The sequence below is a fragment of the Falco punctatus genome (assembly GCF_963210335.1).
Source record: "Falco punctatus genome assembly, chromosome: 8".
NCBI classification, from domain to species: domain Eukaryota; kingdom Metazoa; phylum Chordata; class Aves; order Falconiformes; family Falconidae; genus Falco; species Falco punctatus.
Genome location: NC_137588.1, coordinates 63,000,971 through 63,018,610, shown reverse-complemented (window position 1 = coordinate 63,018,610; position 17,640 = coordinate 63,000,971). Strand labels below are relative to the sequence as shown.

The 17,640-nt window shown below is 42.5% G+C and overlaps 1 protein-coding gene across 7 annotated transcripts in view; it reads left to right on the top strand.

The window, feature by feature from the left end:
• The window catches only part of RAPGEF6 (Rap guanine nucleotide exchange factor 6), a 133,045-nt gene that overhangs the window by 42,145 nt on the left and 73,260 nt on the right, over window positions 1-17,640 (top strand). For all 7 annotated transcript variants that reach the window (XM_080400445.1, XM_080400443.1, XM_080400444.1 and 4 more), the window contains one exon: window positions 5,245-5,388. In XM_080400445.1, coding sequence (XP_080256571.1) covers window positions 5,245-5,388 — 144 coding nt within the window. The remainder of the gene's footprint in view (window positions 1-5,244; window positions 5,389-17,640) is intronic.

Below are 17,640 nucleotides of genomic sequence, written 5' to 3'. Positions count from 1 at the left end.
GGAAGGCTTTTAGGTAAGAGGAGAAGGAACATAAGAGTGCTTAGCTGAGCTTGAAGGATAAGGTTTGCAGCTTAGTTGTCATCGACCTTTTCCATGTCCAGGTTTCTTTCTGTTTCTTCAGAGCACTTGCCAGCAAGTTGTGTGTGCTTGTAGAATGTAACTCACTCCTTCCCGGGCCAATGTACACATACTGCCAGCAGTTGAAGTGTTGGGATTGCTCTTCCCTGTAGTGCACACCTGTTTGTACCCTCAAAATGTGGCTGCGAACACAGGAAGATCTCTTTCAACTTTGATCTTCTGAGGTGTTACTAATGGAGCTGGAACAAAGATGTTTGTTGTTCTGAGAAGCCACATGTCTGTTAAGCAGGCTTAGATCTCCAAACTGCTATTGATTTAGCTTCCTTATATCTAGATATGGCAACATTAAAACTAATATTGGATGTTGCCTCTTACTCATTGAGTATGTGAATATTCAGCTTCTATGAGAAATCTATTTCTCACAGGTTACTAACAGCCATGGGTGTATGCCGTGTCCTATGCTGAGTACACTTGCCATTCTTTGTATCATTCCTTCTGTGCAGTGTCGGTCTGATTCTGCTCATAGGCTTTCGTAGTATCCGCAGTATGCCCTTTGCTGCCGCAGATCTTTTAAGCTGCAGTCTACCGTGTCATGAAGCGCATGCAGGTAAGAGTGCAAGAAGCCTGTCTCAGTCCTCTGGAGTGAAATAGTTCATTTCTGTATTCCCAGTTATCCAGTGCCTTCTCAAAGCTGGAGTTTTGTGGGAGCGGTTTGTGCCTTGAGGGGTGCCACGGGACTGCTGGGGTGACGATATGTGCAGCCGTGGCCCGTGAACGCCTCGAGCTCTCCGGTTTGCTGCTGCTGCTTTCCATTTTCTGCCTGATAGCTGCTGCTGCCGAGGGTTTGGTGTGCAGCGTGCCTGTCCGCTGCCTGGAGTGAGCTGAGCCTTGCACCTCGGTACTCCTAGCACCTTGTAGCGCAGAGTGAGAAACGCTCAGATACCTGATCATATATAGACCTTTTGAATCTCTGTAGACCTTAAAGCTGATGCAACAGAGAAAAGAATTTGGTCTGTTTGGACCAGTTTCACAAACAAACCAGTTATACAGCTCTTAGCTGTTACAGCTGGTGCTGCAGACATCACCAGCCCCAGTGTGCTGCTTCCTACAAAAGCCTCATAGGCGGTGGCACGGCGGGAGCAGACTGGAGCGTGTATGGGAAGTGTGTGACTTTCTGTACAGGGCTGGCTGGTGACTAACTCACTGCAAGTGCATTTCCAAGCTTACATGAAATGTATTTCATGGGCAAAATATGAGATAATATAAAATTCTTTGGAAATACCCGTATCCTTCTTTGGTTTTAGCACCATTGTAAAAAAAAAAAACAAACAAACAAAAACAAACAAACAAAAAACCAAAAACAAAACAAAACAAAAAAAACCTTGAAGATGCAAATAGAAGAGTAGCTTCTGTGGAGCATGGGCTACTGGAGAGAAACTGACCTTGTTAAAATATTTAATGAAGAAACTAGTTTTGTGTGTGTATAACTTGGGGAACTACAAACTGTGATGAGGCTGTTTTTTTGAGAGGAACGCACTATTAACATACACCATGTCAGCAACATCAAATGCTGCTGTGTGCTCCTGGAGACAAACGCACAGCTTGGACAACGGTCCTCTGTATTTTAAACTTCTTGAATGTTCTGTAACTGGAATTCAATGCCAATGAAAGCATAGAGACACTTGAAAGTATCTTAAATCTTTCTCTGGAATGTCAGTGTATTTTTCCGGAGGAAAATCAGAGAATTAAAAGAGCAAACTTGTTTCTTCATTATTTTCATATTCATGTTTTACCGGTAAATGCAGCTAAAGATACTATTAACTGTCAGTTCTCTAGGTAGGACTTCAAATGGGGTGGAAAAAAAAGCAGCAGTGTGGTGGCACGCACCTGGCTAATGATCTGCACTAATACCAGGTGTACTTGAGTTTCATTTTCCTGATTAATTTTTATTAATTTACCTAATATTTTTTATTTTCTAATACTAATGAGGTTTAATAAATAATTATTTATCTTCAATTGAAAGGATTAGCTACTCTAATGTAGTTAAGGAATACTATCGTTCTCTGATGCTGGCTGACTTTTTTCTTTTTTCTTTTTCTCCTTCTTTCTTTTTAGAATGTAAATCAGTTTTGTAGCAGGAATCCTCTGGGAACTGACCCATTTTAAAGGCCATAAAATGTGGTCAACTTAAGTTAATGAGGATAACAGATAGTGTGTGAATGGGCATTGTAGCTCATATTTTTGGAGGCTGAGCAATCTATTGAATTAATAATAGGTCCATTTATCACTTAAGAAAATGGCCCACATTTGCAGCATATCTCAGTGTACTGAAGTGTCCTTTCTGTTGCTCCTTGATGCTTTTGTTTTCTTCTTCAGGTTTAAGCATAAGATTTCAGAAAAGCAGTTTGATATTTGGAGGTGGAAAATATTTCATTGCTGGCATGGACTGCAGATGAAATTGAGGACGGTCCTATGATCCTCCTCGATTTTTACGTGGCAGCAAGTGCTGTGGGTGATGCCGACTCCATGGAAGCGTTTTGCTACTGCCAGTATTAAAGGTTAATAAAACAGCCGTGATTAGAAATTAGCCAGTTAAGACACTACTCTGGACTTCTTGTTACTTATTGAAAACGCAGTAGTATGAAGAAGTCTGCGGGGCAGCAGTCCCCATCCGAGGTGGCAGATGAGCGGCCCGGTGCTCCCCGTGCTGCCGTGGCGTGGGGAAGCGCTCCCCCCTCTGCGCCTGCCCTGGGGCCCGGCTCGCCCCAGCCGCGGAGATGCTGAACCCCCCTGTAGGAGTGTTCATCCCGCCTGGGGGTGCGGGGCAGTAGAACATGCTCTCTGCCAAGAGGCGTTTTCAGTTGTCACAGGTGAAGGCACAGCTGAGCGACGGGCGGCAGGGGGGAGCCCTCGCCTGCGTATCCCCTTACCCCTGGCCTACCGAGCATCGTTTCTGTACATTCTTGTAAATTACAAATGATCTGAAGGTCAGCTGGACTCAAAATACTGATGGTGCTGGTGGTACTAAACTGGAAGCTCTGCGGTGTGGAGGGCTTGCCTGCGTTTCTGATTTTTTGTTCTGGTTCCGTGGGCAGCTGCGGCATTGGCCGAAGGGAGCAGGTGGGCTCCGTCTCCAAGTTCCTGCTAGCGGTTGGTTGGTTTGCCTTTCTGCTAACAAATAGTATAGTTATGCTCACTTCTTAGTTTTCAGTTAGAGTTGTGGAAGAAAAAGAATTCAGTCTTTCACTGAGTTTGTTTTAATTTAGTCTTAAAAGTACTTATTCAGTTTAGGACTTCTTAACAATAAGAGTCATGTATTGGAAGAGCCATCAGCGGGCCCTCCGCATCCAGGTCGGGCTGTTCTGTTGGAGAAGCTCAGCGCTAGTTTTAGTTTCTATGATCCTATGAGACTGAACACAGGAAAAATGGAAATAATGCGTTTGTTGAAGGAGCTCATGTAGTGCAGCACATGTACAAAAAATTAAAAAGAAATCAACACAATTTTAGTTACTTAATAGAGTAGCTAAAAACTGAACTTCCTTACTTCTGGAGACCTTCTGTACAGTTTGAGGTCAACACTATTGCTAACTAGAAATCCATATTTTATGCTAGGTGAAGAAGGGCTGTATCCAGTGCCTCACTGCTTTTTTTTTTTTTTTTTTTTTTTTTTATTCTAAATAGCCTGTTTGAAAGGATTTTTTTATTTTCTTTATCTGTTTGCATGCCTTGCATGTTTTTGCATCCTTGTACCATTGTGCTTACAGCAACGCTGCTACTAGATGTCTTTGCTCATTGTCCTGTGCCTTTACAAGTAGGTAGTAAAATCCTAGTGAGAAGTGTGATTGTCCCTTGCTAGGGGAACTGTGCTTTTCTGCTTTCTTTGTTTGACAGCACTGTGATGAGAGGTTCGCTCTTCTTTTAACTATTGTATCTTTAACCTATGTGGTCAATGTATATTTTTCTCTATGGAATTAAAAATAAGGCACAGGGCAAGGCCAGCTGCTTGTACTTTCCTCTGACCTCAGACAGATTTATCTGTTTGGAAAAAATGATGTGGAAAGTAGATGTGATCTTCCTTTTATGATGGTTTAGATGTTTTGGTTACTTTCTTGTTCCTGTCTATTAAGTCTTTTCGGTTTTCATTCCTTTAAACCTTTTGAATTTTAATTTTGAGATAACTTCCCCAAGTATGTGAAGTGAGGGCTGTATCAGACCACCCAGAGGTACTTCTCCTGTTCCAATACTGAAGTCTTAGTCTAGGATTTGGAGGTGAAATCTGGGGATGGGGGCTGGAAATAAAATTGCTGAGGACAGTAGAAACTCCTGTACAGATCCTGGCCCAGCTGCAGCCTATTTGCATGCATGTCTGTTCTGTTTCCTGCTAGGAGATGTTTTTCCAAAACATCAGAAGGAAATGGGAAAGGATGAGATGGCTTTTTATAGAAAAAAGGCATTGTAACTAGTGAAATAAAAACGTTTCATGTTGGATTTTACTGACGAGATAGACTTACCTAATTTTTAACATTTAGTCACAAATAATATCTAACATCAAGATATGAATCAAGTTCTAGTTATTTCTTCATAATCTGCTGGAAGCAATTAGAAGTCAGTATGACATAAGTGAAGCAGCTATTTATAAACAGCTGGAATATTTAAAGTTTTTTAGTTGTGACTGGTACTAGAAATGAGTTACACTTCTAAAAATTACACCAATAAAAATAGGATATAATTCAGTGGCGCTATCAGATTGTAAATACTCAAAGAAATGCTAACTTCTGTGTTGAAGATATGCCTGAAACGAGCAGAGTCTGTAGCTCGTGTTGTATGATGTGTGGGTGCAGAAGGGTTTCTGTTGGTGAGTGACATTGCTAAGAGGATATGTGTGCCTTTCTACTTTTTTCTTTTTTCTTTCTCTTCTTTTTTTTTTATTTTTTTAAAAAAACTGCTTCCTGGAAGGAAACTGTGGCTTCCGGCTCATTGTAATAACGTAGTTCTGAGACATGCAGCAGTGGTTCTCTGAAATGTCTGCAGTCGTTTTCTTGAGAAACGTTTAACTGCTCTGAACTTAATGTCTGTTCCTTCCTCATGAGCTTCATACGGCTCCATCGGCTTTCGGTGATATGGAAGAACTGGATGTTTAACCAGGAGCCTGAACATGTGTTTCAGGTGGAGAACTCCAAAGACAATGAGGAAAACATCTTGCAGAGAGAAGTCCCGCTCAGGCAGTCCCGTCGGAGGTTTAGGAAGATCAACCAGAGGGGCGAGCGTCAGACCATCACTGACAACGTGGATGCCAGCAGTTACCTGTTGGTGAGTCTGCTCTTCCTCGGTCGATCTTGGCATTGTGCTGTCCATGCGGCTGGTTGGCGTTTTGTTTGTTGAGAAAAGCTGGTGAAATGAAATAGTCCATGCGTGTCGTTTTTGGGAAAGCCTTTTTCTTGTTGGGGAGCAGGACAGTGCTTCGGGCTTGAATATCATAGGTGGAAGTGAAGATACAGCTGCTAGTTAGAGAAGAGTGTGGTTTTTTTTTTTTTGTTTTTTTTTGTTTTAGCATTTTTAGTTGAGCACTACAAATAAATCTTAACATGTTGGCTGGACAGAGAAGTGCTCATTTGTGAATTTTGTTACTTTTTGTTGGTTTTACCTGGAGTTTTCTTGTTGAGATGTAGGAATTGGTGACTTTCTTTTTTTCCTTAATAATTTTGAACTATGGTTTGAAATTGAGTCAGTCATGATTGCTGTTCAATACAGTATGAATATTATCATATTTGGTCATGTTTACTTGCTTAAAAATAGCATAGTTGGTAATTCAAGCGTCAAGAAGAGTAAAGACAACTCATTTGCTATTCTGAAATAACATCGCAGCCTATATAATCTGTGCTGTGCGAAGGCACGTACTGCTGAGGGTTTCAAGGCCACAATGCTTTTTTTGAAGGTTTCTCTTTACCATTATTTTTCACGTACAAACTTCCTGCTTGGTAGCAGGGGTATACATGTGATCTAGACAGATTATTTCATTGGAATTAATTCTTCTGGATACTTTGATTTGCTTTGAATAGTAAAGGTTAAAAAAACCAACAGTGCTAATGTTGAGGTACACAAACCTTAAGTAGTCTTCATGCACAGAAAAAAAACACCAAATTCAGTTTCTCCCCTTTTTGTCCCCATCTTCCTTTTTCATCTCCCCAAAAGATACAAAGCCTCTTTTAGTTGATACACTTCAAAATATCTGATGTGTGCAGTTAGGTACAAATTTCCTCTATTTCAGAATAAACTGCTGTTGTTCTCTCTCTGCATGTTGGTAGTGTTGGATCAGGGGTGGTGGGTTTAGACTCTGCACAGCATTAGCATGTCTGTGAGTAGAGGTTACTTTGGTGTTTGTCTTGTAAGCAGAAGAGCGCTCGTTGCTGTGACAGGAAGAGAATATGCCATTTGAAGTGTAACGTGCCCTGCCATCTCATTTCAAGAACTGTCACGTGTGTTGGATTTTATCATTAGTAAGTCATTGACTTTAGTTATTGATGAAATGAGATGTTGGATCCTCATACTCTGGGGAGCCATGCATAAGGCTTTATTAGGAATTAAATTTCAATCTGTGTATGGCAGAATCTGTCTTTGGTGTTTGTGACCATGAATAAGCACACAGAAAATAATTCACAGACTTCAGTGCTAAGAGGAAGAGAATCACAGGAACAGCCAGTGCTGATGCAACCTGTGCAGCTTGCCTGGAGGGGCGCGTGAGAAGGGATTCAGCATCTTCGGTGTAAGAAAGACGAGGTTACGTGGTGGCTTGAATGATTTCAGAGGTGGTCAGTTACTGATGCAAGGAGTCAATGTGGTACACTCACTCACAGGACTGTGATTAGCCAACAAATGATGATCTCACTAGGATTTTTCTTTGTTACCAGTGCCACGGAGTGCGCACGTGTCTGCACATATGTCTCTTGGTGCAAACCTGGTGGCTTCCTCAGAATATGCATACATATTTTGATCAGCATTTGGTGGGAAATGATATAAACTTCTTAAATCAACAGCACATTCCTAAATCTGCTTTTATGCCAGTTAATTAGGAATATATAAAAAGAGTCGTGTTAACACTGTTAGGTGTTTTCCTGGATGAGCGAGTGCTAAGTGGCAAGAAGTAAACAACCACCTTTCCGACAGAAAATCTGCAAGCTGTTGGCTTTTCAGCAGCCTGAATTGAAATACTAATCCTTGCTTTGTAGACTGTAAGCTTCTAATTGGAAAGTGTCATACTCACAGTACTTGGTGTAGCAAAAAAAGTAATTTGTAACTCAACAGATGACTTAAGAAATCAAAACACGATAACCAGTTGCCTGTTTGACAAGTAAATAAGAAATGGGTGCCTATTTTTTCCATATTCCACTATAATCTGACAAAATAATGAATTTTTGTGAGATATGGTTTGTTCTGAGCATAGATTTAACTCTTAACTTTGAGTCTGCTTATACGTGACTCTTGGTTCCCAATGGTCTTGAAAAACAGGCTTTGTAGTGTAATCCTTTGTGTCGGCCCATGCGAGAATGGGCAGGGTAAGGAGGAAGGTTTTTGAACAAAACTTTCATTTGACAGGAACATGCAGTAACATTTCTGCCAGAGTGGGAAAACTGTTTACAAACGTGCCAGCAGTTTTCCTCTCTGGAATAAGACTTGTGTTTCAGTCTCCAGCCTCTTGCTAAATGCTTGTTGACAGATGCTGAATGGGGCCTGATGGACCTTTTGTGAGCCCTGCTTGCTCAGGGAGGGCTCGATGCTTTCCAGCACTCTGCAAGGCATTCAGCTGGGCTCCAGTGGTACAGTGTTAGAATCCTCAGCGTAACGCTGTTTAAGGTTTTAAATGCCTAATGTCTCGGGTACGGGTAGTTTTCTGCTTTCTAAAGAAAACTTAGATACTATAGATATTGAAATTTGGTGTTACTTTATCCCAGCTCAGAATTTTTTCCTTTCACGATTATACAGAAGATTTCTTGTGTTTGCTTTTAAGGGGAGTTACCTATGTAACTCCTTAAAATGTAAATCTCTGCGCATTAAATACACTATGATTAGTATTTATGATTAAAGTTAATCTTTGTTTTTATAAAAACATTACCCATTAATTTGTGACATGAGCTTGCATCTACTGCTCAGTGTGGAGCTCCCTGCTTGTTATACCTGGAGCTCAAGCTGCAGAAATCCCTGGCTATGAAATACAGATTTGGATGCAGATACTTATAAGTAATATTTTAAATGATTGTTACCATCTTTGAAGCCCTTCCTTTCTCTTCATGCCTCTTAAGTAAAAGAGCCCTAGTACTGTACTCCTTTGCTACATTTTTGTGGTTCGTAGGGCAGTGTTGTTTCACAAGAGCACTGGACTCTTGCGGAATAAGTATTTATAGCTGGGGGGTCTGCAGGAGTGGTTTTGGTGTGTTGTGGTTGGTTGTTTGTTTTTTTTTTTTTTTTTTTTTTTTTTTTATTCCAGTAAAATACAGTGAACATATGCTGGCAGTGTTCTTTCTTCTCACTCAGACTGAACAGGTTTATATTTCTGTTTATATCTTCAAAGCACATAATGACGTGAATTTGTTCTCGCAAGACTTATGTAAGGAGGAATGCTAGGCTTGCTCTCCTTAGGTAGGTGAACAGACTGAGGTCTGGCTTCCACTTGCAGGGATGTGCAGTAGCTGTGTCAAGGTGCTGCTGGCACTGGTTTTTTTTCCCTTCTACAGCATAGCTAGCCAGTGAGATCCTGAGCATAAACGTGTATTTGGAGGAAGGCTTCTCAAATGTGTCTTTTCCAGGACACAAAATAGCACCGCTGCCCACAAAGTGATGGAGGAGGTGGCTCTGTTGTGGGTCAAGTTCAAGTCAAAGGCCATGGTGTCAGCCTGAGCACATGTGGCCAGTTGTCTACCTGGGGCAGCTCTGGGCATCCCTGTAGTTACATGGGATCTTTATCCCTGGGAATTTCTGGCCTCTGTTGCCTTTCTCAATTTTTTCACTTAACTGTCTGAATCCTGCAGGTCCCCTGCAGTGCTGTCCTGACTTGGGGGGTGGTGGTCACTGTGTGTGAAGCTGGGGTCATTTGAAGCAAGCTCTAGTTCAGACTTAATGGATTGGAAAGAAATGTGCCATTAGTATTAATTATACCTGCTCTTGTTTCAAATCTGATTTGTTAGCCTGATGATGTATCTTTTTAGGGGTATGCATTCTGTGCATGTTAGTGGCTGTAACGTAGATAAGCATCCAGACAGGAACTACGGTCATGCAGCAGGGCATTATCACATCTGAGATAAATACTTAGTAATTTCTAGTTCTTGGTCTAGTTCTCAACCTGATAAATAATGCAGCTATGTTTCTTAATTACAAAAGAAAAAAGTAATTGTGACTGTCTTTGCTCAACTATGTCCCAAATGTTTAGTACCATGCAGCAGGTGCTTACAAAACTACATCCAGACTAAGAACAGGTATCTTTCTTATGTTAACACTTTTAGGAAAAAATGTTTAATGGTAGTTCTGGTGCTTGATAAAAGTTAAACTACTGTTTTGATCTTGGATCAAGTAGTCGGAAATTAAATGGTTCAAATATTTATCTTCACAATTAAAAAATAAAAGCTGAGATAGTAAGTTTTGCACTTCCATTTCTTGCAGTCATCAAACTCAAACAGGTTTAAAAACTTGATACAAATTTCTGCATCACCCTCAAACCTGTAAACGCAAATCTTTTTTTATTTGAGCAAAGTTTTTTCTAATTTGTTACCTACATACATTTTTGACAGTTCTGAATTTTTAAAATGAAGACTATATATTTCTAAAAATAGTGCATGTATGTTGTAATGCATATTTCTATAGAGTTGTGACAACATTTTGAATGTTTTCAATTGTTAGTTCATTGTAGAGTACAAAAAAGAAATTTGTGCCAATTTTTTTTTTTACTCTCGTAAGAGGATGATGAGGTTTAAAAGATTTATTATAATATTAAGTTTTATGGACAGTATCTTAATACTTGCATCATGTAAAAAATTTCCTGGAGCCTTGTAGGAGCATTTATCTTCAGAGAAGTCTGTCACCAAAGACTGCTTGAGTGGCAAGTTTCTTGTTCTTTGATCATTACTTAATGTAATCCTGTCAGAGGCTGGAGTTAGCATAGGGTATCTCACAATTGTGGGAAGTTAAGTCACATTTCAATATACTGGATCAAACCCATTAGGTTCTTTACCATCACTAATCCTTTCCCTTTTAAATGCTATAAACCACTATAGATCTTTTACAATCTATTTTTAACTACCAGGTAAACTTCCTAAAATGGTACCTTTTATTGGTCTAAACCAGCTGAGACTGACTTACAGCATGCCTCCAGCTGCCTTCTGTTAAACTTGGATGCAATATCCGCTGGCATCTGTTTATTTGGGATATCGGTTAACTCTAATGAGGCTGTGGCTGATCTGTGAGTGGCTAAAATCACTTGTTCTTGAGCTGCAGGAGGAGTCTCTTTTCAGCTCGTTGCTTTTTAATGTGTTTATGTCCAAGCTTCCTCTTTTTGACACTTAAAAAATGCTTGACAGAATTTTAGCTTTATTAACTGACAAATCAGAAAAAGGTTTGGGTCTTGCTGAAGCCCATGAGTCTTGCTGTGTACTAAGTGGGTACAGAAATGAATGCTGTCGGTAGCTTTCTGGAGGCATTGTGTGATGCAAAGCGATAACGCAAGTTCCTTCTTCCTGACAGTGTTTTCACAACATGAGGATTTTCTCTATTCTGATTTCCATCTTAAATTTTGCATGGCTGGGTTGGATCCCAGCTCACAGGTGCTCAGGAGGAGCCACAGTGCAGGACCCTCCCTTGGCCCGGCTGTCTGGGCAGGATGGGAACTTGGTAAGAGCCCGGCTGCGCAGTCGCTTGTTTGCAACTTTTTTGAATTTCTGCTCTTTTAAGTGTTTTTCTTGCATCTGTGATCAAAACCCAGCAGTGTTTGCAGCGTGTTCACGTCCTGAGCAGATGAGTTCAGGTCTGTTGTGGCCAGCGCCTGAAGGGAGCCGGCCACAGCCCCTGGCCCTTGGCGAGGAGAGGGGGCTCAGCCCCCGGCTCTCTGGGAATCAGGATCCCTGTCAGACTGCTAGGCTGCTCTCTGGGGGATGGCAATGAGGTAGCAGTTGGGCAGCTCTGTTACCAAGGGATGTCACCCAGGTACCTGTTCCCCGGCTAAACGCTGCTTCACCAGTGGGGCTGGGGACAGCCCCTGGCACAGGAGCCCGTGCTTGGCATCTGAGCTCGCCCTGGTCTGCCAAGGCGGCTGCCCCCGGGCGCTTCCCTCTGCTGTTGTGAGCAAGGGGGAAACTGCCAAGTGCACCTTCGCTTATATTTTATTGTATGTATTGATTGTTAGTGGGTTTTTTTGTCTGCTTGGTCTGTCAGCAGTGTTACTGTCAAGGACTCCTTGAAAGTCTGTTGCTGGTTGTGATGGTTGTTAACAAAACACCAATCCTCAAAATGTGCTGTGCATTGAAAATCTTCCTAGGAATTTCCATAGACCACTGGTGCTCCCCAAACCAATTAATGAGCGTCTGTAGCTACCAAAGAGGATGGACTTGGACAGGATGTACACAAAATAAAAAATACTCACTGAAAATACTGCCCTCCAGTTACAATCTGTGTTTTTCAGATTAAAAGTTTATTTTTGAAAAATTACATATGCAACATGTAAACTTCAATTTATCTATAATGAAAGTGGTTGTAGTTATTGCAAACTTACTCAGGCGTTTCCCTGAAGATTTTATAGACTTGACAAGCAGATTATAGCTCAACTGTGAATTACAGAAATTGCCTCCGTTTGGAGGTGACATGTGCAGCTGTTTAACAGCATTTAAGGGTGATGCACAAATGAAACTGCATCAAACTGAAACTAGGGAGGATATATTTTGAGCGGGCACCTGTATTTACTCAGCTGTCACTGCTGGCAGTAGTGTACAGCCCTTCCCATTGCCCGTGGCAGTGGGTGATGGCACTGTGTTGGGATGCGGCATCGTTCTGCAGGATGAATGGACATCTTCCTGCTCCGCCAGGCTCCCAGCTTCGGTCCCAGAACAAGATCCCAGGTTGCTGTTAGGGAGAGCTACGCTGTGAGGTTGCCAATAGAATCATCAGGTCTGTGTAATAGGACTGGCTATAATAGTAACAGGCCTGACTTACCCATCTTTCACCTTTTCATACAGCTGAAGAAGCAGCTAATTTTTGCCACGTGAACACATACATATTTTGCCAACTGCTTTAAAGAAAGTTTCTCTCCTCCCCCCCGCCATATTTTTCTGCTCTTCTCTTGCCTCAAAGACCTTTTTTTTTTTTTTTAAAAACCTCTCTGTCTCAAATAAGATGAGCACTTAATTGTACAGCCGCTTCATGTCCAGGTGCTGGTGAATGCTGGAGTGACAGTCAGCCCCATGACCCCGGTATCATCCCTGCAGCAGGTTTGTGTTACCCTCCCCTTGCTCAGCAGAGCAGCAGAGCTGCACTTGTCTGTGTGATAATTCAAGAAGAACTTGTGGATATTTTTGCATTGCTTGCAGTTGACACATACCAGTGTTTTTACAACTGATCACTTTAACCAGGAAGCCCAGAAACATTTGTAAACAGATCCTGAGCACAGTCTGTCTGTTGCAGGGAAATCTCCCCTCTATGTTAACTGAGATTGAACTGGAGAGTTGTTCAGACCTTGACCTAAGCTGGTGCTGACAGTGCTGTGGGTGGGGTGTACTGTTGTTGTTCTGTGGCAGCTTGTAGCAGAAGATCCGAAAATTCTAGACACTTTGCAAATTAACACGTATAAGAAGTGGAAATTTGGGTCATTATTGGTATCCTTTCCATACAATAATCAGTTATTCTCCTTTAACTGCATGGACAAATTTATACCGTGGCAGAAATTAACTCAGTTCCTTGGAAAATGCCTGAGAAAATATTGTATGTATCATGTTCAGAGAGTTAATCTCTGTTTTGATGGACTCTAAGGGATGGGGTGGCAGTTCCACAGTCATTAGTTCTTTATGAGCAGCCTCTTAAGCTAACTAGATGAGAATGATGTGGAAGGGTTGTGCCCACTGCTCATAATTGCATCGTGTCACTTGGGTGGTTGATGGTAAAAAGCAGTGCTCTGCACCCCAGAAGGGCATCTCAGCCTTTTTGGGGACTCGTATGTAAAAGGTTTTTGAGTTGCAGTTCTCTGTCAAATCCTTCTTTGTAGCATTATTGTTTCAGTCTTTTCAAATGACATATTGAGTGGCTTCTTGTAGAAAACCGACAGGGTAGTAGCCGGCAAGCTGGTCGCCTGCATGCAGGGAGATGGTAGCGTGCGTGGATCTGTTTTCTTATTTCCTGTCTTCCATCTGGGCTGTTTCTGTTCAATATGCTGTACTGAAGTGTAGCAGCCTGGTTGTATTCTCTCTCATTTGTAGGCAACTCAACCTTTCACTTGGGTTTAGGTTTATCGTGCCTTAGAGAGAAGCAGTCGTGTGAAGGGTCACTGTGGTTTCAGCCTGAAGAGTTGTAAGCTTGAGTTGCTGGGTTGAATGTCACATAACACTGAAGGTTGTCTTTAAAGGACTGTGATGGTGTTGCTTTCAACTTTGTATTCGAGTTAAAATGGTTTTCTAATTTAGAACATGAAAATTCACATCAACTCAGTCATGTTCTTCCGAAGCCTTCTGGACCAGTTTAGGGGCTGAGAACATCCTGAGCAATTTTCAGTTAAAATCACCATCAGAAAATGTCAGTGCATAATGCAAGCATTTGAATGCCCTGTTTTCCTTGAAAAACTTGGCATGAAAACCACTATCTGTATGAGAGAATAGCTAGAAGAATATCTCTGGTTTTGGCATGGAACTGATTGCTATCTAATGACATTTAACAGCATTTGTAATTTTACATTTGATATGTGGAAACTTTTTCTTAATGGGGATATATTTGACAGATGAAATACTTGATACAGTTGATTAAATGAAGCCTCTGGCTAAATGGGACCATGGCTGTAGCTTAATTCCTTGTTGATACTTTGTTCTTGCAAGTCAGAGTTGCTTTCTCTCACTGAGTGTTTGTGTTCTGTATGACTAAGGTTTTAGTTTAAGGTGACGCGGCCACAATGCCTGTATTGTCTTTATGAGTTTGATTTTATTTACTGCAAGGTTTGGTTACCAGTTGTGGTTTGCCAGCCTGGGCTGTAAGCGTGGCACCTGGCCCACCCGCTGCTTTGTTAAGGTCAGTTCTTGGACTGGGTGAGGGTAACTGGGCTCTGCTGTGGTCTTGCTCTTGGTGGAAGGAGGGACCCCAGTTGATGTTGGAGGGGAGGGAATTTCCTGTAGCATACTCGGCTTCCTCTTTTTTTAAGGTGATAAAGGGCTGTGTCATACCAGAAAATGAGAAATTTTGGAAATCTCTAGGCTGCAGTGCTTTGTCTGAGCTGTGCTGGGGTCTGCGCTGCACTTCCCCAGCGCGGCACACTTGATGATCTGCGCGTTGTGCTGCGGTTACCCTGTTAGTAAACCCCTTGAGGGTATTTTTGCCGGTGCCTTACCCACCCCTTTCTCCCCTGTTCAGTGGCCTCGGGCTGTGGCCTAGGGACAGCCTTGGCCCAGGGACAGCCAGGATGCCTGCGCTGGATCGTGCCCGAATCCAGGCAGGTCTGTCACAAGCAGCAGCGCGGTGCCGCCAGACACGGGTCTGTTCCCAGGGAAAAAAATGTTCATGAGATGTCGTGTCTGAGAGGATGTGTGTCACATACACTCTTGAAGCTGGATGCCCTGACACTAATAAAGGAGAGCTGACTGTCCAAAATCACCCTTGCTTAGACAGAAACTTAAAAATTTGGAAGGACACAGATCCCTCCTCCCTTCCAGCTTTCAGGCTTCCAGTTTGGTGTTAAACCTCAAGAAAAATGACAGAAGAAATACTGGAAGTGGCATTTTAATAATTTTTAACCTCATCTGTGGAGTTAATGTATTACTTTCAAGGTCATTTAATCAGAGACCTTTTTCTTGAGAGGTATGCTGGTACCTTATGTTCTAAATAGTCTTAATCTGCTCATTTTAGCTTGAGACAACAGTTTTTATAAATGAGGGAAGAAAAAAGGGGTATTTTGTGTTGTCTTTCATATCAACTTCTGAGGATGAAAATGCATATATACGTTGGTGGGCTTTGTAATTTCCAAATGTGAAACTCCAGCTGGTTTCCCAGTACGTGGCAGCCGAGGAAATTACAGCCGGGTCCATGCTAGGTTTAGGCTGTGATTTCAGTTTTGAGACTAGGTTGAAGGTAACTTTTAGTGAGCAGAATTCTAAATGTGTTTGGGAAATTTTGCTGTGGAATATTAGAGATTTCGTTCTTTCAGTATTTCTGGGTGGATGCAGTCCCACAGACTGACCCTCTGGGGTTTGTTTCTACTCCTCCTCATCACCAGGGATTTTTGGGTTGTGTACCTTCCCAAACTCGGTGCCCCTTGCTGAAATGAGATGTCAGGAAGGAAGGGAGGAGCATTATATGAATCGTCTCGGTTCAAACCGTAGAAATGAACTTTCTGTTTGAGTCTGTAGTAGAGGGGCTTCCCCCTTCCCCCCGTGCTGGCGTTGTCCCTGTTTACGATGCTGATCATGCTGCTGCCCGACTCTGCAGAGAGTGTGTGCACCGACAGACAGAGATCTGCAGGAGAGTGCTGTAATTTATAAACATATTTAAGAAAGTATTATAAATCATGTAAATCTGAATTGCTGCAAATAGGAGATGACCTGTCCATCCTTAACACAATGGCTGAAAAAAGATGGTTGTGGTAGTGCAAAAGCGATGGAGAAATTGAATCCATGGTGCCTTTTTATTGTTCCTTCTGTATTGCCGGTGCTATATTTAGAAGCTTACATCACTTCAGGGATGGTGACAGTCTCTGCCCTCCCTCTCCCACTCCCTCCTGCTCTCCCTCGCTCCTTCCCTTAGAATGGGTTGTGTTTTCATACTACTTACAAGTCCTACAGATCTTTCGGTAGGATTTTTCTACAGCCTGTTAGTAAGCGCTACCATGGAAAGCGATGTATGTAAGGATGCGGTTGCACCACGTAATGTCACCCTGAAGGGGAATGGGAGCTCGTGGTGCTGCTTTCCCTGCCTCCGCTTCCGAAAAGGGTCAGGATGAGGGTGGAGAGTTGTATTTTTTTTCTTTTTCTCCTTTAAACAGGAATTCCTGACAAGCCCTGATGAGGGGCTAACCTTGCCACGGAAGTACGATGATTAATTTATGATGCTTAAGTTAAATGGCGGGGAGAAATCAGAGAAGCATGCCAGTGACACTGAACCAAGCGAGCTGTGCTGGCGTAGCAGGGGCTGCATGTAGCTCACACTGCAGCTGGCTCTGCATGCTGCACCCCGTGCTCCCCATCGCCTGCCTTTCCAAAAAGATTTAAAGTACTCCAATATATTGAAATAACCTCTAGATGCAGGTGCCCTTAATGCTAAAATATTTCTGCGTTATGCTGCTGTGCTTGGCAATTCCCACTTGCAAAACTGTGTTAAAATGAATTATTTTAGTCTGAAACGTCTTTGCCCGGGTGGGTGCAGTGACGGATTGCTTTCCAAGCAGCTGGTCTCCTTCCCCAGCCCCCACTGTGGGCTCCGAGTCAGGATGCTACCTTAATTTGCTCCCCCCATTTTGAGTACAGCAGCTAAGGTACCCGCTCATAGCTGAGCACCATTGCAGGGGGATGTGGCAGGGGACAGCGTGCCCGCAGCTGCCTGGGTCTGAGGACAAAAGGACAGAAGTCTGCAAGCCCAGCCCTCAGACCCAGGCCCCGCGGCTCGATGGCACGCCGGCGGCTTCTGCCTTCTCAGCCAGTGCCATGATGGCTTTGAGATCAGCCTCGTCCTCCCCGCCGGCGCTGCACAATGGGCTTTTCTTTCCCTGACTGATCAGGAAAAAGTACTGCTGCTTGACGGGTACCTTCTGCTGCCAGCTGCGAGTGCTCTCTGCCTCTGCAGAACTTCGATTTGTGGTGTCCTTAAACAAGAGAAGACTCTAATCCTGCTTAACTGTACGTGCATTTAAATTATGAAAGGCCTTACTAGCCTTTTAAAAACATCCCATTTTTCAGTGACTTACTCTTGTTAGGCAATTAGAACATGCAGATTTATTTAACAGTTGGGAGGATTCAGATAGCAGTATGGGAGGATAAAGGGAATGATGCATAGAGATGTATGGAGTGGCATTTCAAGCATGGTAAGAAATCAGTGCTAAGAAACAAAGACCACCTTTAATTCAGAGGCTGAAAACTGAAGGGTTTTTTCCTTAAGATTCTCTGAAAACTTCAAACGTGGCTTAAAATGAGACTGGCAATTTACTGTTTGTGATTCTGCCTGGTGCTGCAGTTCTTCAAGTATTTTGATTGCGATCACTGTGGAGCAGCCTTTGTATTGGATTTTTTTTTTCTTCCCATCTCAGAGTTGCTCTAGTTTTGAGGTTTTTTGGGGTTTGTTTTTTTTTGTTGTTAAACAAACGATTTATAAAAACTTACAGCTTTGCGCCGCAGGGAGCTGGGG